Source organism: Excalfactoria chinensis, chromosome 22 (assembly GCF_039878825.1).
Source record: "Excalfactoria chinensis isolate bCotChi1 chromosome 22, bCotChi1.hap2, whole genome shotgun sequence".
Classification (NCBI taxonomy): domain Eukaryota; kingdom Metazoa; phylum Chordata; class Aves; order Galliformes; family Phasianidae; genus Excalfactoria; species Excalfactoria chinensis.
This window is the reverse complement of record NC_092846.1, coordinates 2,043,876-2,068,539: the sequence shown is the minus strand read 5'-3', so window position 1 is coordinate 2,068,539 and position 24,664 is coordinate 2,043,876. Positions and strand designations below refer to the sequence as shown.

Genomic DNA, 24,664 nt, shown 5'->3' with positions numbered 1-24,664 from the left:
CAAAGGTCAGCAGGGCTCTGACACACAGCAGCTTATCGCTCAGATTGAAGTTGTCTCATCCCAGCAGTGCTGGCTGCACCTCTAAGGCCTATAAAACTCCTGAACAGAGCAGGACCTTGCTCTGCTTTAAGAAGCCCTCCCCAAATCATCTCCTTGGAAAGCTGAAGAATTAAAGAGCTCAAAGTGTGAAGATTCAGCTCGAATTGCACAAGAGCACTCAATGGTGGGACAGGACACAAGACTCGTGACTGACATAGCAATACCCTGTCACAGACCTTAAAGGAGGAGCCTGAGTATAACCATTAAGTTTGAACCACCCCAGCCAGCACCTGGCACACCAGCTATAGCACACACTGCTCAGCGTGCAGTGGATTTTCTTTTCATTGATGCTAAAAGCATTGATTCTCATCGACTACAGCCCTGCACAGCACAGATCTCACATGCCATCCACCACTCCCAGCTGTCCACAGATGAATCCCAGCCCTGAGTGAAGCATCAGTATTTAAAGACAATCTTAAAACGCCCTCTCCTTGCACCACCCCAAAGCAGGCAGGGATTCCCTCCTGCAGGTAATGCTGGAGGAGTGCATGTTTGACACACTGGATGTCTTATGGCAGGATGCTCTGGTAATGACACTGCTCCAGCACATGTGTTAAACCCTTTCAAGTTCAGGCTGGGCTGTTTTGGGAAAAAACTGCCCGACATTCACGATAAATCATCCTCTGCACCATAATAAAACACATTCCCTCACAAAAGGAAGAGATTCTCAGAGGGAGGGCTTGAGAACGCCCACTGCAGCAGCTTCAGAAGCACTTACCTATCACGGAGCTGCTGTTCCTGTTGGTGGGTTTGGGTGGGGGGACAGGCGGCTGTTTGGCAGGGGCTGTGCTGGTTGTACTCGTAGGAGCAGTAGTGTTGGCACTGGTGAGAACAGGGGGCAGAGTCCTGGGGGCTGGGGAGGGGGCAGCTGTGGAAATGACTGTCTTTGTCACAGCGGGGGCTGCGGTGGAGGGCTCAGTTTTTGCAGTGCTGCTGGCAGGTGGGGGATCCTTTCCCTGCGGTTCATTTGCCTCCTGGGAAGTGGAGGGAGGTCTTTTGGGGGGAAGCAGAGGCTGGCGGGGAATGTGTGGCTCCTGAGGTGGCTCTGATTCAGAACCAGGCTGGCTGCTGGACGAACCTGCAAAGACATTTGGTGTAAGAGACCAGAAAGCAGCGAGGAGGTGAGAAGAATCAGATGAGAATTCATAGGCAGCACTATAAGAATCCTACTTGGCATACAGCTGGTTTCTTACCGTGTCTTTTCTTCGGTTCCTCAACCAGAACAGACTTCCTAAGGCTGGAGGACTTTGTGGCCTCCTCTTCCTGGCTGTGCAGGTTACCGACCCCAGGACCACCGATGGGCACCGTGTGGCCATTCTTCAGTGCAGACGGATTCACCTTGTCTGGCTCTTCACCATCTGCAAGGGGTGGGAGGAGAGAAGCAAACAGAAAACATTCAGAAAGCACAAGATAGAGGAGACACATCCGAGGTGAGCTGGTACTGATCTGCACTGATTGCTCCCTGGTTTCAGGAACAGCAGATCTTCAGTCTGCCTTCTGCACAGGAGAGCACAGCAACAGCAACTGGAGCTTGAGCTGAGGGCTCTTTGTTTCATTAGCAGCAAGCAGAATGGTGCAGTACTGCACCCCATCAAGCAGGGCTTTCTTCAGCCTTTAATCTCCCACCTTATTTAGAAAGAGTGCTACCACATTTAAAAACCAATGGACTAAGAAGCTGCAATCACTGTTTGCTTCCAGCAGCTTCCACACCAACTCACCTCAGGAGTAATCACACATTCTGTGCTGCAGTCCAAAATCCAACACGAGCCAAGACACCCACTGTACATCAAACAACAGATGCTGACAGTACCTTCACATGTGCTGAAGCACCTCTATTTTCTTTATGATTCCAGCCCTCAATTCAGCACAAAGATCACGTTTTGCTCTATGCAAAACATCCCACATCCACTCTAATGGGGCTGCGCCTGTTGTGGCTGTTGGATGCCTGTCTGGCTGTTGTACTGGGGGATGTGGGTCAGTGGGGAAATGGTGGCAGCAGGTTGGATGGGATGATCTTGGAGGTCCTTTCTGACCTTGTTGCTTCTGTGATTCTACGACTGCTTTCCTCCTCAAGAAAAATTGAGTCAAAATGGGTCTGATTATAAATCCTTGGCATTTTTCAGCCCGCCATCTCTCAGACAATTACAGTTCAGCATTAAGTGCCTGCCAGGTGTCAGACCTCGCTTGTGCTGTTGTTCCAACTTCTGACTGATTCCCCGGACCTCCTCTCCTTCCCCACACCGAGGTGTTATGCGGGAGCTGAACACAAAGCACCGAGCTGAAAGCTCTCCAGGTTTCCTTTTCTGCAACCAAACAGCATTGGTTCCTGCAAGGAGATGCAGAGCAGCCCTGCCCTGAAATGCAGGAAGCGCAGATGGCAGCAAGAGGGAGTTTCCTCCTCAGCCAGGGCTGAAACTCAAGAGATGAGCTGCAGCTTTTTATAGCAGCAATTGCCTCTGGCAAGCTGAAGCTTTCAGCAGGGGAAGCAGACCAGCAGGATCTTGCTTCCCCTTAGTCATTCACACCTGGCATGCCCTTCTCAGGCAGAGCAGGGTGTTCCTGCTGCCCTTCTCACACCATTTCACCCCAGACTCCAATTCCAAGGCCACCACCAGGCTCAGCAGCACAGGTTTCCTCCCCAGAGGTTTCTGGATTGTTTTTTGTCACTACCAACTTACCTAAGAAAATTAACCAACCTCCTAAGAGCAGGTTTTGAACCAGCAATTAGAATAACCTGCCTCCATCATCATATGACTGCCCCGGTGTCTTAAAATCATCATGGAAGTGAGGGATTAAGATAATGTGCTTTCTAATCTAACCCTCCTGACAATATCGGTCGCTCCCTCGTACCTTGGGTTTGTGCTTTATTCAGATCATAATCATCTTCTGTTTCTTAAGCCTGATCAGATGACTGAAAGCAGAAAGAACCCCCCCCCCACAGCCACGCTCCTGTTCCACCCTCACAGTTTGGAGGACCTCTCTTCCACCACCACTGGCTGGAAGTTTGTTGCACAAAGCCTTTGATCTCTCTTCCAGTTTCACCCCATGACCTCACATGCTTTTGCACCGCAGTGAGTCCTTCCTGCAGCCCATCACTTACACCCTCGTGTTGCTGTAGGTGGCTTCTATTACAGGGCAGCTGCAAGCAACCCTGTTGGTTTTAACTCCAGCATTCAGCAGCTTCGACTGGAAACCTCTTTTTCACTTCCACTTTGTATCTTCCTTATAAGAACCCTGACATTTGCATTAGGTTAACTCTACAGCATGGCTTTCGAGGTAGTTATAACTGCTCTACTCCACAGCCCACATTGCCACCCAAAGCAATGCCCAACACCCCCCAGCACTGCCAGGTGGAATCCCAACAGTGTGGCCCCAACTCAGCCACTGAGGACAACAGAAAGCAGGGAAAGCTTCTCTGAGGGCAGGGAAAGCTTAGCTGTGATCAGCTGTAATACCACACCATGAAGGTTCCCATCTTCAGCCCCTGGAGGAAACTCCCCTACCCATGTGGCTCACAGACATCAGATGGTTTCTTTTTCCAGGCCTGGAGCCTTCAAATCTGAACTGTGAGGTTTGCATCTCCCGCAATGGATGGAGGGCAGCTTGGAGCAGACTCAGAACAAACCAGAGAGGGTGAGCCTGTTGTGTGGGGGGCTTGGAGCAGGACAGGCACGAGAGGGATGGGGGGACACAAGGGCCAGCCCTGCCCTCCCCATCAGCAGCAGGACAGGTGCTGCACCCTCCTATCTGAGCACACTGCCTTCCTTACCAGGACAGTCAGATGAGAGAGAGTATTTGAAAGGGTAAGACAGACAGGAACCACAACCAGCAAAGAGCCCTTAAATTCATCTCCCGGAAGGGCGGAAGGGTGAGGTTTTGCCAGAGGAAGGTGAGCTACACAGAACACAGACAGGTGAGGATAGGTTTGTTTGTAGACTCACCCTGCTCAGGGTCTTCCAATAGAACCCCTCTTTTTACCAGCTCCTCTCTTGGCTTTCGCATTGAAATCTTTCGTTCTAAAACTGGTGTTAAATTGAAAAAAAAAAGAAAGAAAAAAAAATAGCACTCAGAAAGCAGGGCAGGATGGGAGGTCAAAAAGATACGTGGGGTTTTTTTTTTAGAGGGATCAATCCTGCAGAGGAAATAAAAGGGCTTCGGATTTCATTGTATGGCACAGATGGATGAGAGGGCGGAGGGACCTCCTGCTCAGGCCTGAGCGATCCCTCCCTCCCCACGGCAGCCTGGGGAGGTTCCTTCCAGGAAGGAATTTGTTTGTCTGAAACTCCAGCTCCATGGCAAGGTGTTCCGGAGAGATTGCAGGTGCCGGCTCACCACCGATTCCTGCTCTGCTTCTCACACGTGCCAGCCCTCAGGCCTCCTCACTAGCTGCAGGTCTCCCAGGTGGAAGAAGGGACCCCACCCCCCACCCCCCGTTTACCTTCTGAAGTCTCTTTAAATTTATCACTGCTTTTCTTTTTCCTCCACTTCCAAGGTTTGAAGATCTTGCCGAAGCCTGAGAACTTGCTTTTCCTCTTGGTAGGAGGCGTGGTGTCACCCGATTCCAGCACGTCGACCCCCATCCCCGCATCACTCGGGGGGTGATCCACCTCTTCAGCTGCAGGGAGAGGAGCACAGCAGTTACCCAAGGCTGCATGCGGCTGCTGCCAGCTCCCAGCCCTCGTGCACAGGGAAACGGCGACGCGCTCATGCAAAGAAGGTAGTGAGGTTCCATGCCTTCATGTAACCATCAGCGATTGGCGTTAGCTCGGGGAGATAAAGGGGTTTCCCAACTTAACAGCACCAGGGTGACTGACAGGCAGCTTCCTAACAAAACAAGGACTTGTGTCTGTCAGCAGCCTGACAGCTTCGCCCCAGGAGCACGCATTGCTTTGCTGCGGTTGCAAACCTGGTGCGATACACACACAACAACACAAGCACGGGTACCTCGAAGCCCATCTCTATCAGCACACAGTAAAGCCAGCAGCCCCACTGCACCAGCTGCCGGTGCTGGGACTGAGCCTTGCTGCTTCTTCCTCTAGAAACACAGCCAGCACTGCTGGCCAAAAGCAGCAGCTCCACAGGAAAGCAGCACAATGCAGCCTGTGCTCCACCTACGGTGCTCGAAGTCTCTGGAGAGCACCACGAGAAGGACACACAGGCGGGAAGGGATGCACACAAAGGAAAAGCCCAACGCTCTGCAGCAGAAAGCTCCTAAAGAAACAACCTGCAAAGCAGAACCAGAGCACAAAACCCTGCGCTGGCGGCTGTTAATGGGGTGTCTGATGCACCATAAGGGACTGCTTGCAATCAGCAGAACCCAGCGCTGCCTGCAGCGAACATCACAGTGCACACAAGCAAAGTGAAGCCAGCTGGTGGCCTCAGTTTGCAAAGTGAGAACCCCAGAGCTTCAGCACTGCAGGAGCACCACACTCCATCCAGGAGCACTTGTGGTTTGCAGAACAGACTGGGTCTGACTGCACTTCTGCATCTCATTTCAGAGCCTTCCAGCCAAATGCTCTGCAGTTTCCAAGCCTTTTGGGATCACAAAAGCCCTTTCAGTCGGTCTCAGGCAAAGCCTGCATGGCGTGCTGCAGAAAAGACAACACCCCCTGGGCCACATGGTGAGGTCAGCCAAGAATCCCTTCTCCCAGGGCTAAAAGATTGGGAAAGGAATTGTAGGGGAAAGCCGTGCTGCATGCAGGACAAAGAGCTAGAAACGGATCTGTTGTATCACATAAATATCCAGCACGGAGATATGAAAAGGCAGCTCCCTGTCAGCGCAGGGAAGAGCAGGCCAAGGACAGGAAAGAAACCAGGAAAGCCCCAGTGCTGACGTCTGTTGGAGCCCTATGTGCAGCTCAATGTGGGATCTGGGGCCCTAGAGGAGACCCTACGCACACCATGCTACAAGCACAGCTGAAATGAAGGTGGGGAACAGAGGAGCAGCATGAGGAAAAGCAGAGTGAATTTCAACACTGGGATCCAGATCCCGTGTGAGCAGCACAGCATTGAACCAAACGGCGGAGCAGAAGAGGAAATCCAGCCCAGGATGCAGGTTGGCAAGGAAGGGCTCCACTGCTGTGCGGACTGGAGGGGAAAAAGGACCTTCAGAGCCGACTGCGACCATTTCAGACTTCACCTACAGCACTCAATGCTGCCCAGGTTCCTCTCCTCCAGCTCCACATTTCCCGCAGTGACAGCTGAGGGCACCTGGGGGAGAACTTTTCTTTTTCTCTGCTTTTTTTCTCCTCTTTTATGATGTTTTTTTTTCTTTTTTTCCCAGCTGGCCCCTTTCAGAGCTCACTCAGAGGTGGTAATAAACCAACGCCAGCCAACTCTTACTCAAAGAAAGATGACCAATGCATCGCCTGAACTGAGCCTTAAGAGAGAATCGAGGTGGAAAGCAGCACGCACGATGTCAGCCCCAATCCAGGATGTTCTGCAGCTCCACCCTAAGATTTTCCTGCTGGGACAGAGGGTGGGAAGAAGGAAGGACACAAAAAACGCACCCAGGAAACCAAGAGGAACCATCCAGATGCTAAGAGGCCCAAATACCATCCATATGGTTGCTGAGCATACAGCCTATGCCACAGAGCTCCCCAAAGTGCAGGAGACCCACGCAGCAACAGCACCAGGAGCAGCTGCACTGAGGGAAAAAGCCCCTGAGTAAGTTTAATCCCAAGGGAGGAACCTGCTGCTGGACTGAATGCCAGCTCAGGGTGGAGCTTCGTGCCAGGTGAATACAACAGCCAGGTTTTGCTGTGATGTTCAGCACTGATATCCAACACCTTGGCTCTGGCCTGCCTGCCACCAGCTGCTGGGGTTGCATTCAGAACCAGCTCTCAAACAACATGAAAACAGGGGTTTTTGGTGTTTTGTGCTCTGTGCCTAACAGCAGCAATGCATGAGGAGCAGAGGGGCAAACACTGCCGGTGTAAGATCACAACCATTGTTACGGCACCTCCAGCCCATGGGGTGACACAGATGCCCCCCAAACCATCCTCCTAACTCTATAGGGATGCATTCTGCCCCATGCCAGGCTTCCAAGAGGACCCACAACCCACCATCCCTTCCACTCTTCCTTCTACCATCCCTTAATTACCACGCGGACACGGGCGTTTAAAATAGTCTGTTATGATGCAATTATGAATTAACATTCGCTGCTAATTAGCAGGCAGATCAGCTGCTGTAGGTGTGCTTTTAGTGATCTGCCTGTTAAACACCCTCATTGTTCAGTGATTGCTCACCGCAGTGCTCACGCTGCCCTGCAAAAGGACTTTTGTGCCAACCACAGCCCATTTCCAGCTCAAATTCCCACCAAGAGCTGCAAAGGGACGTGGTGGGCCTGGCTCTGCTCAGCACCCGGGCTGAAAGAACCTGCCCTACCGCCGTCCCAGGCTGGTAAACCTGTTTTACATTTCTTACAAAGGTTAAATGAGGTCTTGGAGGGTGAAGCTGGCAGCCCTCATTAGAAGGTCAAGAGCTTTCCAATAAGCGGGTCTCAGTGTGTCCCCGTGCTGCAGAACAACCCGGGTTAGCCTTTCTGCAACAGCTACATGGAAGCGCCCATTGCAGGAACACAGCCCTGGAGCTGGGGGAGCCCCCTGGGCACCCCCATCCTGTGCAGGAAAACCTTGGAGTAAAGTCTGTTGCAGTGATGCATCAGGCCCAGCACTGCCAAGGAGGGGACTGGGCGCTGCTCTCAGCCATAGGTGGTGCAGTGTGGGGCAGGGGTTGGGCCTGGTGGGCCACAAGAGGTCCCTTCCAAGCTGGGGAAGCCTGTGGTTCCACGCCTGCCCCAGCCCATGGCTCACAGACCAGCAGCTCCCACCTGCCCATCCAAAAACAACCTGCCCACATCCTCCCCCACCAGCAGACCCAGCAGGTGGATGGGAGCTGTCCAAACAGCGGATTGGGGTTAACCCAAACACTGAGACTGAAGCAAGCTCAGGATCCATCACAAAACCTGGCATTGCTGCAGCTTTCTGCCTCTTCCTGCATCCCTGGGCCGTGCCAACACGGAGGGATGCAGCTCTCAGGCATGGAGCGGTCCAAGGGCTGCCCAGTGCCAACCCCCCCCTGCACACTGCTACACGCTTGTGCTCCACTCCTGCAATTAAAATGTCATTGGAGGAAAGCTCTCCTCCTGCTGCACCCCAAGCTAGGTGTGAGCTGTTGTGCAAGGCTGCTCTGCTGCAATGCTTATCCTGGGAAGCCGTGTCAGCGGGAGCAGCTGGAGCCTCACAGGTGGGCTGCAACACGTCATGGTCAGCAAGGTGCCAGCCATTCCCAAAGCTGCCATCGGGCTCAGGGCAGTGAAACCATTGAGGAGAGTGAAGCGTTTCCTCCTGCCATGGCACACACAGGCAGCTCTCACCAGGCTGCAGTGGCAGAGCTGTGATCTGCAGGGCAGTTGGGAATGCTGTGTTGTTCACGTGGGACACAACAGCAAGCAGTGATGGGGCCAGCCTTTAGGAAACATGTACGATGAGCTGATGGCCTCACCACCATCCCAGCCAGAAGGAGATGCTGCAAACAGGCAGAGCTGATCCTCACCTTTCAAATCAAGCCCCAGAAGAGCCTTTGGCACAGAGCAGGGCACAGAGCAGAGCCCAGCACAAGGCACAGCACCAAACAGGGGCTGCCCCTCTGCAGCTGGTGGAGAACAACCACAATCAGAACCAAGCTGTGCTGAAGGGCAGCCACTGCAGAGCGGGTCCTGGTGGGTGTTCAGACTGCTGTAACTTGGGACACACACCTCCACAAGCAGCACGGCCACGGAGGAGTTGGTGTTCTCAGCTGCCGCACCACGACATGAGCCGAAAATCACTTCAAGACCTGAACAAAGCATGTCTGAAGGATGGCAGGAAAACAAAGCATCGCTAACCAGATTCATCCCAAACATCCCAGGGGGAAGCTGCTCATTTCAGGAGCAAAGTGGCACAATCCTCCTTCAAGGAGGAAGGGTCAGCAAGGCCTGGGACAGGGCTGCAGGATGAAGCTGCTAGGAGGAGGCTGAGAACATGCTGCTTTCCTTCCCCAAACAGAGCCCTGAGCTGCTCTGCCCCCATCCATCCCAGCAGACACTTGTGATGGAAACGCTGCTAAGGCTGAAGAATAAAGAAGCTCTTTGGCTAAACGATGCTAGCTTCCTGAAAAGCTTTGTGCCCACTGCCTGAATGGCCCAGGGAAGAGGAGAACCCCAGCCTTAAAGCACTACAGTCACAGTCACGGAGCAGCCTCAGGCAATGCAGCAGCCGAGGGTTGGGGCATTGCTGATCACTGAACCCCACAGCACAGCTTTCCTTCCAACAGCACCCTGCCAGAAGGAACACAGGAACCACCTCCTTGTGCTCACAGCAGGAGCAGCTTTGGGCAGCCCACAAGCAGCAGCAGAACCCCCAACCTACAGTCCCATACCAGGAGACCCCCTTCACCTGAGAACCACCAATACTCCGGTGTTTGGGGGAGGGAAAAAGAGCAGATGGGGCTCCTAACGGCCCCCAGACCCAAGGGGATGCTGTTAGCAGCTCCTGACAGCACGGAGGAGGCTGAAGTCCTATTTCTCCCTTCCATTCTCCCTCAGCACCACTTATTTTTAGCAGCTCTTGAACACGACCGGCCGGAGCGACCCGGGGGTGGCAAAGAAAAAAGGCACCGGTTTCATCTGAGCCCTAAACAGCACTTGGGAGGTTCAAAGTTACAACAGCAAAAAAGAAAAAAACTAAGTCCCTTGGGGGCGAGAAGGGGGAATTTGGCCGTTTCAGTACAAATATCAGCAAATTCCACGTTAGGGATCAAAGGGAGGAAGCAGCTCAGTGCGAGGTGACAGCATCGTCCTCAGTTCTGTGCATCACAGCCCTCCGGTGAGGCTGACAGGCATCCACGTCGGACAGCAACCCCCGTCCACCAAATCTCATCCCCTCAAACTCGGAGATGCAGAAATCAGCAGGCAGCCGTCGAGGCCCTTCTCCCCCCAGCACTGCTGCAGCTGCCCCCCAAGGGCTAGGAGAGCCCGCACTGAAGGAAGCAGCCCTGCAAAGCCCCTGGGGTCCATTCCCAGCGTGACACTGGGGGAGTTTCAGCACAGCACAAGCACTGGGCAAACCCTAAGCCATGCAGGTAAGGGACGAGCCATCCCAAACACAGCGCCTGCAGCCCAGCGCTGGGGAACAGAACGGAAGGAAGCGGAGCTATTGCTGCGGGCTCTTCCCAGCCCCACGTTCCCCAGCGCCCGGTGTCCCGTCCCACCTGCAGCCTGCCTGCCTGCCCCGCATCTCCGCTGTTCCCTCTCCCTCCATTACTCACCCACAGCAGCTGGATGGACCGGTCTGGAGAAGCGCGGCTGCCCCATGAGATCCCGTCCGAAGCCGCTCTCCGGGAGGCGGCGGAAAGAGAAAGGAAGGAACCCAAACCCTGGGAGAGCACCGGGGTCCTCCCAATGGGTCACTGCACACCCGGGGGGTCCAACGCGGCGTGAGCGGAGCTGCCGGAGGAGAAGCAGCCACAGGGAGGCCCGTGGGCCACGCGGGTCCTGCTCCCCGTTCCCCAGGCACTTGATTCTCATAAATAGGCGCCCATGCCAGCTCCCCTGGCGCAGGAATGCCTGTCATTCCAGAGCTGCGCTGGCTGGGGCTGAAGCTCAGGAAGGGGAGGAGACAGCCACGCTCCAGCCACTGAGCTGCACAACCCAAAGCATCAACACCCCTCGCTCCTTCCTCACCGGGAGCATGGAGAGCTGAGGGCTTCACTACAGCACAAACCCAAACCGACCCACGTTAAGTGATAAAGCTTGGCACCCTGAGCAATGGAGAGACTGCGCTGCTCTGAGTTTAAAGGGGATCTCATAAGGAGCGCCGGAGCTGTGACCTACAGCTGGGAGCAAGCAGAGTAACCCAAAGGAGCACCTGACCCACGTGAGGGGTGGGAGCTGGTTCCAAAATGAAGAAGGAAGGGGACAGCTGTGACATCCGACATCTCCACCTCAGTGACAAACACACCCGGCAAACACCGGCGCCTTCAGCCCCTGTGCTGCCATGCAATGTGCCGGCACACAGCGCCCTGCTGAAGCACAGCTGCGACCACACGGGAGGCCCCACAACTGGTGGCCCCACACCTCCAACCAGCAGCGGGGCAGCAGCAGCAGGTGGGGGAGCGATGGATCAGCTCACACCGGGTGGGCGGACCAGCAAATTCCACCATGCAGAGCTGAAGCGACGCTCCCAGCACGGCTGCTCTTCTCACCCACCCACCTCCGGCCCCATCTCTGTGCTCAGATAGCAGCCCGATGAGGACAGATGGACTCTCTCCGTCTCATTTCAGGGCTCTTTGCTTTGACACAAAGGAAGAAAAGCCATTTTAGGGCCATTTAAATCCACGGCCAGCTGGTGAAGGTCCACAGAGCTCAAAGAATGGAGGCTGGATGCCTTCTCCAAACTGCATCAGCTGCACACCCTGGGAGGAGGTGGGAAGAACCTCCTTGCTGCAGGGCTGTACCCTCACTCTGTAGCTGCCTGACTTCCAGAGAGCATCAGTGCATTCTATGCTGCATTTGTAGCGACTGAGGAGCACACAAAGCTGACACAGGACAGCCTGCTGAAGCACAGCAGCGTATCAACACCCATCCTTACTTCTGCCTCAGTAAAACACCATCAGGTTTCAATGGGAGGTTTAAAGCACTGTTTCCATTCGCAGTGGGGCGGCCCACAAGCTGGTGCAGCCACAGAGATTCGGTGCTTCAATGACTCTCAGGGCTGTGAGTGCACAGAAGCAGGCAGCAAACCACGGCCACATCCCTGCATCACCAATGAGGTCTCATGAAGCATCAGCGAGACTTCGCCAGTGCTGCTCACTGATGCTTGCAGAGCTGTGATGCTCAAGGAGCAAAGACCTGCAGACCTGCAGCTTTGGTTTGAGCTTTAGACACTCAAGAGAGCAGCTGCAACTCTTCTTTCACAGGGAAGAACACCAGGAGGAGGACAGCAGAGCACAGAACAGCAGAAATTCGACCCAAAAAGCAACGTCAGCTTTTAATGTGGACACCTGCCTCAGCACGGCATGGGAGCAGCCCACTGCTCCCCATTTAGTACAGGACACATCAGTGGCTGCCCATAGACAGAACCACGCAGGGCCTGCACAGCTCAGCCCGCAGCCAAGCACATCCAGGTGAAAGAAGAGCCACGCTTGGAGCAAGGATACATCACGTAGGTGCTCCCCTCTGAAGTTTCCTTTCCTGCCCACCCAGAGCAGCAGCCCATTAACCCAGCAGTGCAGCACTCCCGCTCTGCCCATACCCACTGCAGGAGGAACTCTTCCTGATTGTTTCACTTTAAAAATCGAACGAAACCCGTAATGAGCACAAGTATTATTAGCTGCTCTAATAGAGACACTGTTGTTCACACTGCAGTTCGCACCCGACGTGAAACACCGCATTCATCTCCAGTGACTCAGGCACTGACGTCCCATGATTCAGCCATGGGCACATTAAGGACTCTTGCATTATCCCACCCCTGCAGACGGAGCCGGTGGTGTGAGCCCAGTGATACTGGGCGTTTTCCTTCCCAACCCATCAGCAGTCACTGCAGGAAGCCCAAAAATGCTCCTGTTTGAAACACCAACGGGAATTCCCAATGCCCACGGGAGCATCTCACCGGGGCTGAAAGGAGGAGAAGTGGGGACAGCCAACTCTGGATGCCCTCCTTCACAATCTGCTCAATCTCAGCAGGTTGGCAGAGCGAGGAATGAGAATGGAAACAACACGTTGCTGCCCACAGAGGTGACCATTCCTGTGCTGGGAAGGAGATGTGGAGGAGTTCTCCATTACAGCCCGATGATTTGGGCTCAAAGGTCACAATCCAACAACGTGACGCTCTTCCTTTCCCCTCATGCAGCATTAAAGCCATCCCGGAGTGGAAACGGAAGCGTGTTTATTTATAAGCCAGCTGGCACTGCATTGTTCGGGTCCTGCATGCTTTGATGGAAGCTGCTGCGTTGGATGAGGCAGAGCAGTGAGGTAAGTGCTCCCAAGCCGTGTGATTTCCTCCGTGCTTCCTGAGACGTTTCCAAATGGGAAACTCCCATGTTGCAGAGCATTCCCATCCCCTCGGCCCCACCGGTGGGTCAGCGAGGTGGCCATGGGGCTGGCACACCAGGCAGTGTCCTGATGCGCTCCGTGCCAAGGATGGTCCATCCCACAGCCAACGTGGTTCTACACTGCCCAGCAGCTAAGCTAGACCAAGAAGAAGCTCAGCCAGAATCCTCACGGTGCAGAGGAACAAAAGGAGCACCCACCTGTCCCAGGGAGCAGGGAGATGGACAAGGATGCGAGCTCAAAGCCTTGATTCCCAATGGAAGACGTGGGAATTGCAATGGGAGCACACGTTGGCCAGCACTGAAAACACACCTTCAATGCCTCCTCATCGTTCACCCTAATTACTTACCACATATGCTAAATATTTTCCTGTTTACAGATGAGGGAATGCTAAGGAATGCAGTCCTGGAAATTAAAGATTCGGTCCCATCTCTGCTAACTCGAGGGCTGTAGTGATTCATGGCCAGGCTGTCCTTCAGCAAGGGAACCTCCAAAGCCAACAAATGGCGTTTTGGAGCACCTTGAAGCAGCACAAACAGGAGCCAAAGGAAGCACAGACACAGGACGCATTCCAGCAAAGCATCAGGCATCAGCAAAGCAACAGCGTATTCCCAACAGCAAAGCACTCGGAGGCGAGATGCCCATCTGTCACTTGCAGCTATATTATTAGGAAAATGTCCAGCAAAAAACATAGAGGACATTACATTAATTATCCCGTTGCTTAGGGAGGAAATGGCATTTAGCTTAATTTTACCCATTAAAACAACCCTCTCCCTCAGACAACAAAAACAAAGGGAAGAACCTACACCAACCAACATCACCCAAGGCTTCCTATTGCAAAGACAGGCAGAATGCTGCAGCTCCAGTGCAAACACAGCATATCCCCCTCCTATCAGGGGTTGCATGGGGTCTGCTCTGGTTCAACGCCTCCCACACTGACCCAGATGAATGCACACACTCAGCTGGTTGCCCTCCTGGGCAAACCCAATGCACTCAGCATGCCCTGCTCCAACACCTCATGGCTTTACATGGATGTTATGGCAAGCAACCGAGCCCCCTGGCAAAGGGTCACCTGTAAAGCAATGGGATGGGGTAGGCCCTGTAAAGCACTGCAGGCTGCAGATGGACAGGAGGGAGCTCAGCTCACACTCATCACAAGACTCGCCATCCCAAAGCTCTTCTCCTACCCCTAATCCTTGCAGACGTGCCAGAGAGCAGGGCAGGAGGATCACCATCAGCCTCCTTTCCTCCTCTTAACCTACGGTAGAAGCCTCAGAAAGCAAACTCACCCCTCATCCCCCAAAACCCAAACAGCAGCACGGCGTTTCAGCACATCCTCCGCCTCACAGGGCTCGCTGCAGGCACCAAGAAGCCCAGTTACCCTTCAACACCTCCAAGCCACGCTCCAAAGTCACATTTTTCCCCCCAGTTACCAACAGGCAGCACCGGTGCCTGAGCATCCCACCGCCCCTCGCTTGGCTCTGCCCTGGGAGGCTCACAAAAGCCCCATGGTTCTGCTTCTGGGGAACACCCAACAGCCACCGCACCTGCTCTGCCCTCGTTATCCACCGGGCCAGAAACTCCTCATTAAAATGCAAGGCGAGTTTGGCACACAATCTCAGCTTCTGATCATCTCGAACTGATTCAGTTTGGAAGAGAAAACCAAGTTTCCTGCCACGGTGAAGGAACTGGAGGGCACAGCGGGCACTTTTGGCTTCGGTCCCTTTGAGCCAACAAGAAAAGAAAGCACTGATGTTGTTTTGCACCCATGCAGCTCAGAGCTCTGGTACAGCTGGCGTTGCTTCCTAACACAGCAGCAATGGGCGCAGAAGCTCCCTCTGAGCACAGCGTGCCTCTGCAAGGCGCCTGTAACGACAGGCCTGACCTCCGACTTGCACCAATCTGCCTTCACGAAACAACGCGGATAAATATTTGCAGCACACAACAAGACAGCTCGGAGAGGAACCATTCCAGTTTATCAACTTTGTGATTCACGTTGATACAAGCTTTGTTCTCCATTGAAGCACCCAGATAACGCGTAGGGAGTTCAGTCCCATAGGGCTCCCAGGGGCTGCTCATGGCTCAGAGCTACGGATCACCCCCCCCTTGCTCAGCCCTTTTGAACCTGTTTGCCCAGAGGTGAAGCTGGATGTGAGCTCTGTGTGCACAGCCCCACGGCCTCAGCTTTGTGCCAGCACAAGGCAGGGCTGGCAGCACGGAGCAGCCGTGAGCGTGTTACACACAGCCCAGCTCTGGTCCCCAAACCCAACGCTGGCCATGCGTCATCTTTGACTCACAGCACTGCACAGACAATGCCATGGCAATTGTTTACAGCGTCAAGGACATTGCATAGAATTAAAGGAAACGGCCCAGGATTAGATAATACCAACAGCCCGGGAGGCACAGCTCGTCATCACCTTGCAGCAAGCCCCCACTGCAAGCAGGACCCCTCACACTCCTGATGCTGCTGTCGGGGGCCAACACGGCCATCCAAAACAGCAGCCAATAATCCCAAGCAGAGACCACCAAGCAGCACTCCTGCACCGCAGGTGGGACAGGAGGATAAATGCAAACAGGGCTGTTTGCCACGGCCCACTGGGAACGCCTTTGGTACAGCCCAGCTCCAAGTGCAGCCTGAGCCACCAGCCCTGCAAATATTTGCTCACCTTCTCAACTCGTGCAGCGTTAAGAGTTACAGCACGCTGCTATGCCAGCTATGTGAGATGGGGAGCTCGCAGCCAGGCAGGCTTAGTCATTAGGGCCAGTTTACTCATTAGGGCCAGTTTACTCATTAGGGCCTTCCTCTCCTCGCTGCTGGATCATCCTGTGCTCTCCTGCACTGAAGGTCGATCAGTGCTGATCAATGCAGAGCAGACAGGGGATGCCGGGGGTGCCACTCGCTGCAATAATCCCATTACAGAGCTATCCGGAGCAAGCAGTTTCCTCCATATTTGCAAGATAACGGGATTAAGCTTCGTGTTCAACATCATTTCAGCCTAATAATTGCAGCATTGCTTCCTTAGGCCCTGCTGCCACAGACTCAACAGGGGATTCCCACCGCCCCAAACAGCCCCAGCTTTGAAAGCCCTTCATTAGCAGCGGCATCTTAAGTTCATTACTTGGAGACATTTTCCATCCCTCCCCAAGGTGAAATGTAACTCACCCCCCTGCAACACAGACAGCTCAGACAGAGCCAGCTGCCGCGTTCCTTACAAGAAAGCACACGCTGCATCCCCCAAAACCTCCCCTTAATATCTCTGCCCCCCCCCAGCTCCTCGCAGCCCCGATTCCCCCATGATTTCCCCCATTATTCCAAGTACCGCCCGCAGTTCCGCCGGCCGCCTCCCGCCCGACTCACGCTCGCCCCCTGGCGGCCGCACCGCAGCACTGCAGCGCCCAGCCGGGAGGAACGGCGCTGTGCCATCCGCAATAGGCAGAACGGAGCTTCTCATTTGTAACGCACAGAGGAACGAAACATCCCCATAACCCAGCTGGTAAATCCTTTAGAAAGCCAGCAAGGACAGCCAGGATGGAGGCCCGCTTTTCCCAAGCTTTCCTCATTAACCTGTGGTTATCATCTGGCCCACACCTGCTCGAAGCCACCACCAGAAAGCAGAGACAGGCTCCTTCCCAATGCTGAGCCAAGAGCAGCTTTATTCAGCCAATCCCACCTGCAAGGGCAGCAGCATCAGAGACAGCATCCCACCCCATAGGGCCGGGTTTGCCATTCACCATAGGAAATGCTGCTGCGTGACCCAAAAAGCACTAAGAAATGCTGCTGCGTGACCCAAAAAGCACTAACAGTGTTGGCTTGGTTTAAATGGAGCCCTCATACCTTTGCTTCCAAGCAGGCTTCTCTCCCAGCCCCAGCAAGATCCAGTACTGAAATCAGGTGGCAAATTACAGCAACCAGCATTGCAGAGGGTGATGTGAGCCTCAGGCCTCCAGCAGTGCCCTACTTACCCAGCGAGTCGGCCCGGATTGATTACACGTCCTACATGGCCTTATCTCTCAATACAAGGAAACCGTTCAGCTCAATCTGAGCACTGCAGCAGGTGCAACACCTCTTGCTCAGTGCCAGCCTCCGCCCCTACCTGGCTCCTGCCAGCCCATCACGCCAGGTATCCCATTCCCACACACCCACAGTGCAACCAGCGGAGCACGACGAGCTCTGCTCTCCTCCAAGCAGAGAAAGCTGCACAAACGAAGCACCCACAGCTTCACAACAGCCCGGTAATGGGGTGCTGCAGTGCCAAGGTCACCTGCAGAGCAGTGCAGGCATCCCATGAACCGCCCCACGCACCATGGGAACGGCAAGCTGAAGAACAAAAGAGCATCAGGATTGTGTCCCAAAGGGTTCTGCTAGCCTGCCAAGTGCACTCACCTACTTACAGTAATGCTTTCAGGCAGGTTAGCCAGCGTTCTGTGCTGCACCTCATTTAAAAGTCAAATGGTCCCAAATGAGATCAGCACAACCCTGCGGTAAACGCGTCTCAGGCACGGTCAGGTTTGGCCTCTCTCTTAGCATAGCACACTCCAGCCGTAATTAAACCTTTAATCTCAGGCACTTTGGCCACTTTGGCTCTTGTATTGTATGCACAAAACAGTTATACTGCTGTATATGTAATATATGGCATCTCACGAGGGAACTGCGGCTCGTGCCTTCCTGGAGGACAAACCCACCCTGCAGGGCATTACCCAAAGGAGCAGTGTGGCTGTGCTTTGAACCAGAGGTGACCTGCAAACCCATCTCTACCTGCACGTGTGATGATCAAGCACTCATTTCCCAAACTCCGGAGCATCTGCTGGCATTTGTTCAGCCATGCATCCTGCTGGGAGCGAGGAGCAATGCTGATGCACAGCAGCACTCCCAGCTCCAGCCCCTTCCTCTCCTCAGGCTCCATTTGGAGCCCCAGTGTCCAAAAGCAGCAGATCCACACCACACTGGTTTCCTTACGAGGCTCCCAGCCCAGCAGAGATGCTGAAACAAACTGCTGCTTTGTCTACACAGAGCTTAAGAACTCGAGCAGCATTTCCTATCTTCGGTTGGAAAAGAACTGGCAGAAAAAGCAGCCCAGCAGGAGACGAAGGGGATGAAAGTCGGTCTTGAATAAAGAACGAGCTGCAGAATATTCCTCCAGCATCCATAAACTCTGAATGTCCTCCTAGAATGGCACGTGCAAGAGAAGCTGCTCACGTTTCCCAGTTCTCTCAGCAGCTGCCTTCAGTCCCAGTGCCACCAATACAACTCCTAAGTGGAGCAGTGAAGGCTGAAGGAGAGCAAAGTCTTCCTTGGAGGACGGCACGGAGCCTTCTGGACCAGCAAGCTGCTTGTTGTGGAGCTCTAGGCCTGCGTCCTCATTAGATCACTGCATCCCTTCCATGAAGGGCTGTGATAGTTTGTGCCACCCTGAGAAAGGAGCAGCCCCTGGGAGAGGGCAGAGCCCGAATCACTGCCAGCTCACAGCACCATCACACAGCACAGCTGGCACTGAAAGAACCCGGCTTTGCTCAGTCCATCCATCCCAGAGAACAGCAGCCCTGCCATGCAGCTGTGGCTGCAACACACGCACGTCCAGCTGGAACCACCTACAGACGCTCACTCAGGGCCACAGCCCAAGAAGCTGCTCCGTGCTCTCCTCTGCGCTTGGAAAAACAACTCAGGGGAGAATTGAGAGCAAATTTTCAGCCGCATACCTGCTCTAAAATGTGCACCAACAAGCTTTGAAGCCTCCCTGCAGCCTCACGGAGACCGCGCTTCTTCCACCAGCCCTGGGGGGCGAGCAGGAATTAAAGTCTGAAGCCAACAGCACGCTTCATTTTTAATTATCCGGGGCATCCAGCCAAGAGGAGCTCCCCCACCCACTGTGGGCAGCGAAGCCTGACAGCTAAAAAGGATTTCTGCTTGACTGTGCAGTCCCAGTGGCCATTCGAAGCACACCAGCTCTGAACACGCGCCAACGTGGTTAAAACAAAAGCCAGCCATGCAGCATTGGGAGGGCGGTTAATATACAACCAGGTTAAGGACAGCATCAGAAAGCACCAGGCTCTGCAGGAGCAAAGGGCACGGGCTTCAGCTCCTGCACGTAGCTCTGCCTTACCTCATCTCCAGCCCCAGTGCCCGGAGCAACCCCGGAGTCCTGAGCTTAGCAGCACCTGCAGAACGAGCGTCCTTAAAAGCAAAGTAATTAAAAATATATATACAGCAATAAGAGACTCGTTTGTTCGCTCTGCTCTGAGCACGGGGCTCTCAGCTCCCAGCATGAAGGACACAAAGCTTCACTGTCAGCTCTGAGCGTGCAAAGATTGAGCCCAGGTTCTCCATCCTGAAAGGGAAGCGGTTCTACTTCAGCTGATGAGACGTAAGCAGAGCGTAAGGCCTTTCACATCCCAGGCCCCTGCACTGCTCCCATCAGCAGGCAGAGCTCCCGGCAGGCTCCAGCACAGCAACACACAGAGCAAGGAGGGATGTGAAGCTTTGTGACACGAACGCAGCCAGCCACGGGCAGCCCCAGCAGAGCCCTCAGTGCTGCTCGAAGCCACAAAGGCTGGAGGGATGGAACAACTCGCTCTGCTGCTGCCTGCACCCCAGGGCTGAGCAGGGAGCTGCCATCTGCACAGCCACCGCTGCCACCTCCCCAGGAAGGCTTCACCCAGGATCAGTTTGCCACAAGCAAACCGGAGGGGAAACACCACCGCCAATTAAACGGGCACCTTGCACGCCAGCAATTAGAGGGCACAGCAGACATGCTTGCCACCAGGATTATAAGCCTGATGTGTCTTCAGCAATGCGCACTTGGCTCCCTCTAAGCAGGATGCTGGGTTCCAGCCGAGCAGCTCTGCACGAAGGCAAAACCTGGCACCCCGAGCACACCTCACTGCTGTCACACACATCGCTCCTGCAGCTGGAAGGATGGCATCACCTGATTGCACTGCAACAGTCTGGAAATCACATCTGTGCTCACAGAGCTGCACAAGGTGGGAGTCATTGGCTGCCACAGCATGGTCTGAAGTTGCCTAGGGGGATGATGGGCTGCCCACCATGCGAGAACCACCTCAGCAGGGGTGGAAAAAAGGGTAATGGAAAACACAGTGCCTTTCATGGCCCTTCTTGGCATGTGGCTGGAATGCTCATTCAAGAACACTGAGCCAAAAACCTGCCAGTTTTAAAGGAAACCAAATTCTTGCATTGGTTAAAGCTGAAAGGAAGGAGTTTGCTCGCCTCGGGGCAAGCGGTAAGTAGTGCCTCAAGCAAGAGCTTTAAAGCCAAATCCCAATTAAAAACTTCACATCTTCTGCAAGACACAGCAGCCCAGGGAAAGAAATACAGCAAAATCAGGAGCTACCAGGAGCTGATTCCTCCTCCTGACTTGTCATTGCCTTGCTCCAATCACACCAGCCCAACACTCCTCCCTATTAAGAAAGGGGATGCTGCTTGTTTCCAGGAGCCTGGGATATTCAAGAGACCAATTGCTTCTTGCAGGGAAGGGAGATTTCAGAAGAGATCCATCGGTTCCGGCCCACACCATTGGAGCAGCTGATGCAAACCATCCCCTTTGCTAATCATCCACCTCCAATTAAAGGCTCAAAATGACAAGGTTCACTGCAGCGCTTACCCAAGGAAGAAGGAACAGGTTCACAGCCTACAGTGCAGCACCAAGTACTCACCAGTGCTCTCCTCCATTCCTGCCCACCACTGATGGTCTGAGCGACTCCTATAGAAACAGGAAACAAAAGTGACACACACATTAGAATTCCAAGTGTGACCAAACCCGCATTTGATTTCACTTCCTCACCAGCACCACGCAGCTGTTGTGCATAGAACACAGGGCACAGATCCTCCCCGGGACACCCAGACAAGAGTGTGGCACCATCCCTCTGCCTCGGAGATGCACCCATGGGGAGGAAAAGCAAGACAAAGCACTCACAGAGCTTTGGTTCTTCACGTCTGCAGCTCCACCAGGACCCACATGCAAAGGGAACGGCACGTGCATAGAGAGCAATGAGAGCAGCACAAGGAGGAACTGGGGTCGTGGTAGGAAGCTCAGCTGTTATCTGAGGGACAGTTCTGAAATGAGCTGTGAGAGGAACTGGGTTTGGGGGAATGGGGACACGCCTGGACACCAACAGCTGCAGGACACCCAGATAGGGAGAACGCCTCAATAAAGACATCAATGCTCAGAGCATGGCTGGGAACCACAGCCTGTAAGCAGCTGAGCAAGGGGAAGAGTGTGATCTGTGAGGACTCTGCGCAGCAAATCACCACCCTGGCTCTCATTTCAGAGGCAGCTCATCTTGGAGTCACTGGAGAAACACCCCGAGAACCCCCCCCTTTAATCCACGAACGCTGCTAAAACACACACATGTTTCAGGGGTGTGATTTTGGCACGTGCATTCAATCAGACCTGCTCTAAATGCTTACACGAGCAAAGACACCACGTGCAAAAGCCACGAGTGCTCCTTGTTGAAGGCCGAGAGCTCCATGCATCTCCAGGCACCAACACAGCACCTGCACACAAACCCCCCTCAGCAGCCCCACGGCACGTCTGCAGCTCACACCTTTTGGGAAGGGGAAGCACAGGAGAAGCAAAAGCAGACACCTCAAAACCTACTTTGTCCTCAGCAGAGATGACAGCAGCCCTTGCTGCTCCCCAAAGCCACCGGGGAGTTTGGCTTAATTTGCCTTTCAAGGGCATTCCTGCACAGTGCCGAGCTCTGCATGTTAGCAGGGCTGTGCTTGTGCCTGGAATACTGATGCTGGCAGCGTGCTCAGGGCCAGGCAGCAGCTGTGTGCAGAAAGGACATGTGTCACCGGGGTACAGTGTCACCATGGTACAGCACGGCTGGAAGCATCTCCACCCCAACCAGGAGGGATCCCTCCAGCACAAGGCTAAACCCCAGCACCCAGTTATTAACCTGGTTAGCACAGAGCGAGCAACATCAACGCTGCTGCTGTTCCCAAAGCAGGCACGTGCATCCCTGCCATGCTGGGAAAGCTCTCAGCAAGGCAATGGGTGCTGCAGTGCACACCGTGCTGCAGTGCTAGCTAGCCAGGAGCTGCTGATTTTGCAGCCACTCTGCAACAGACAAGGACAACCTGCCCTATAGGATGGGGACTCACTGCCATCCATCCCCCCTGCAGCCAGCAGGTGTGCAGGCCTGGGAAAACCCAGATGTCACCCCTGCCTCCAGCACAGCACACACTGCAGGTCCATCACATATCCTTGTATGATCCCTCTGCCATGTGCCAGCACTGCCCTGGGATGCTCACAACCCTCTGCTGTGCCACCACCCAACTCCTTGCTGCTGCCATCCCAGCCTCGGCTTGTGAGTCCAAACGCTGCTTTTTGCCCTTTCTTTTTCCAGCTTTCTGTACCAATCTAAGAACACATCTTTGTTTTCCACTGGCCCCGCTCTGCTCTCGTGATGAGGTGATGGCTTTTTTCCAGCTCTGCAGCAGAAATGAGGCACTGCCACGCTGCATTCTCACGCTGCATTGGATCCTCCATATGCCATCAGCTGCCTTTGCAGTGCAGCACATTGGCTGTGCCACTCTGCCCTCATGCAGGTTCTGATCTCAGGCTGCTCCTCTCTGCTCCAGCACCAAACAGCATCTTTCAAAAGACCGAGGGATGCTTCCAAGTCCAGCCAGAAGCAAAGCAGTGTGGGGCCTGTTTCCATTCCCAGCTGTGACGCCCCCAGCTGCCCTCTGCCAGCCCAGCTCCTGTCCCTGTTCCCAACACGTCCCTGACAGCATGGCAAGGCTCTCCTGCAGTGAGCCAGAAGCGTGCCTTTCCCCCTGCCTTAGGAAAGAAGCACAGAGGGGAGAGCCAGAATGCCCCTAGAATGGTCCCAAACTACACCCGCTGTGTCCCCATAGCAGGGCAGAGGGTTAACCCACACCCAGCAGCCCAAGGAACAGAATCCAGCACTGATAAATCACCCACAGAATGAAAGAAAACAACACGGGGCCCAGAGCAGCTCAGAGCTGAGTTGCAGATAAGAGTTTAAACCCCACAAGGGAAACCTGCCTGGGCTGCAGTCGCTGCAGTGTGCTTTGCTCACATCCTTCACTTATCACCCTTCCATCAGCGTTTGCTGCACCACGATGGACATCCCATTGCCTCCACCCAGGACATTGCTTGCAGCTCTGCAGCTGCTGGGATGGATGGGTTTTGTGTTAGAAGGGATGAACACAGAGCTGCAAACGACAACAGCGCGTGCAATTAGCGCAGCCAACAACCCAGGTGGGAGAAACCCTCATAGAGCAGCTAAGGGAAGCAGCAGCTCCTTGCTGCAGATACAGCATTTGATAATGGACTCCCTGAGGAAGCAGCAGATATCTGCTCTGTGCTGTGGCAGCTGCCTGCGGGTGGCACAACGATCCAACACCGCCAGCATGGAGCTGGGGAGCCTTTTAGATGGGAGGAAGACATACATGAGTGATTGCAGGGGGCTGAACCAGGTGACTCCTTTGAAGAGATCAGAGATGAAGCAAAGCAAAAGACGAAGGGGGAAAACAACACCAGGGATGACGCCTGATAGAATTAAAAGAGGATGTTAATGAGGGTCTGGTCATCCATAGAACGAGAACACAGCACTTTATCAACACATACACATCACCAAGGTGTGTGGTAATGAATTGAGATAGCAAAGAGTGCAATTCCCTGTTGCTACCCCAACAAACCGACCTGCCCACCCCCCTGCAGGCAGCACAGCACCAACACAACCCCACCATGTTTTGGAATGACAAATTCCCCCATAGAGAAAAGCCCAACCCTTTGCTGTTCCCATTGCAGCACGTGAAGCACTGATGCTGTGCCCACCTGGACCCAACCTGCACTGCTGGGCCTTCCGTGGGGGCTTCAACACGAGCGGATGGTGCTGCAAGCCCTGCCTTTCTGCTCAGCTCTCCCCTGTTGCACCGCTGCGTCCTTGGATGTGAGAGCAGGTTTGCTGACCCCCCCCCTTCCTCCCCCCCCAGCAGATCAAAGCCGGTGCTCTGCTTGGCACACACAGCCCCCTGATAGGTGCCAGCACCACTTACAGACGTACCCATTTCCCCTCCTCCCCCCAAAGTGGTGATCCCAGCCAGCAGCACACTGAAAGGTTCCTATCCAAGCCCTGCAGGACCCCAATCCACAGCGATCCATAGGAACCAGAACCAAAGGGAAAGCACTGCACCTTCTCAAGCTCCAGAGGCAGCTCTGTGTCCACCCCAGGAGGCAGAACCCCGGAGCTGCCTCCATTGGGAACGCAGGGCTATTTGCTGGGAGCTGTGGCTCTCCATCCCCTGGGAGGGGGCAGAGCTCAGGGCGCTCAGCTGCAGCACTTCCATTGCTCCTCCTACATGTTTGCAACCGAAGGGAACCAAGCAACCACTTCTTCTCCTGGCTCTCTGTCACTGAGGCTCCCCTGCAGGCTGGGTTAGCTCTGGGTATGGGCTATCTTACTGCAGAAAGAGCTAGCTGGGGG

The 24,664-nt window shown here is 54.3% G+C and overlaps 1 protein-coding gene across 8 annotated transcripts in view; it reads right to left on the bottom strand.

Annotated features, from left to right (window-relative positions):
• The window catches only part of PHACTR4 (phosphatase and actin regulator 4), a 36,226-nt gene that overhangs the window by 7,647 nt on the left and 3,915 nt on the right, over window positions 1-24,664 (bottom strand). Inside the window, exons 2-7 of one of the 8 annotated variants that reach the window (XM_072355246.1) lie at window positions 20,858-20,904; window positions 19,291-19,361; window positions 4,538-4,714; window positions 4,041-4,121; window positions 1,293-1,457; window positions 818-1,177 (exon numbers count right to left, since the gene is read on the bottom strand). In XM_072355246.1, coding sequence (XP_072211347.1) covers window positions 818-1,177; window positions 1,293-1,457; window positions 4,041-4,121; window positions 4,538-4,679 — 748 coding nt within the window. In that variant the 5' untranslated portion in view covers window positions 4,680-4,714; window positions 19,291-19,361; window positions 20,858-20,904. Of the gene's footprint in view, window positions 1-817; window positions 1,178-1,292; window positions 1,458-4,040; window positions 4,122-4,537; window positions 4,715-10,407; window positions 10,812-19,290; window positions 19,362-20,857; window positions 20,905-21,801; window positions 21,897-24,373; window positions 24,400-24,664 lie in introns of those variants that run through there. The other 7 variants (XM_072355247.1, XM_072355245.1, XM_072355242.1 and 4 more) reach the window with 7 other exon arrangements.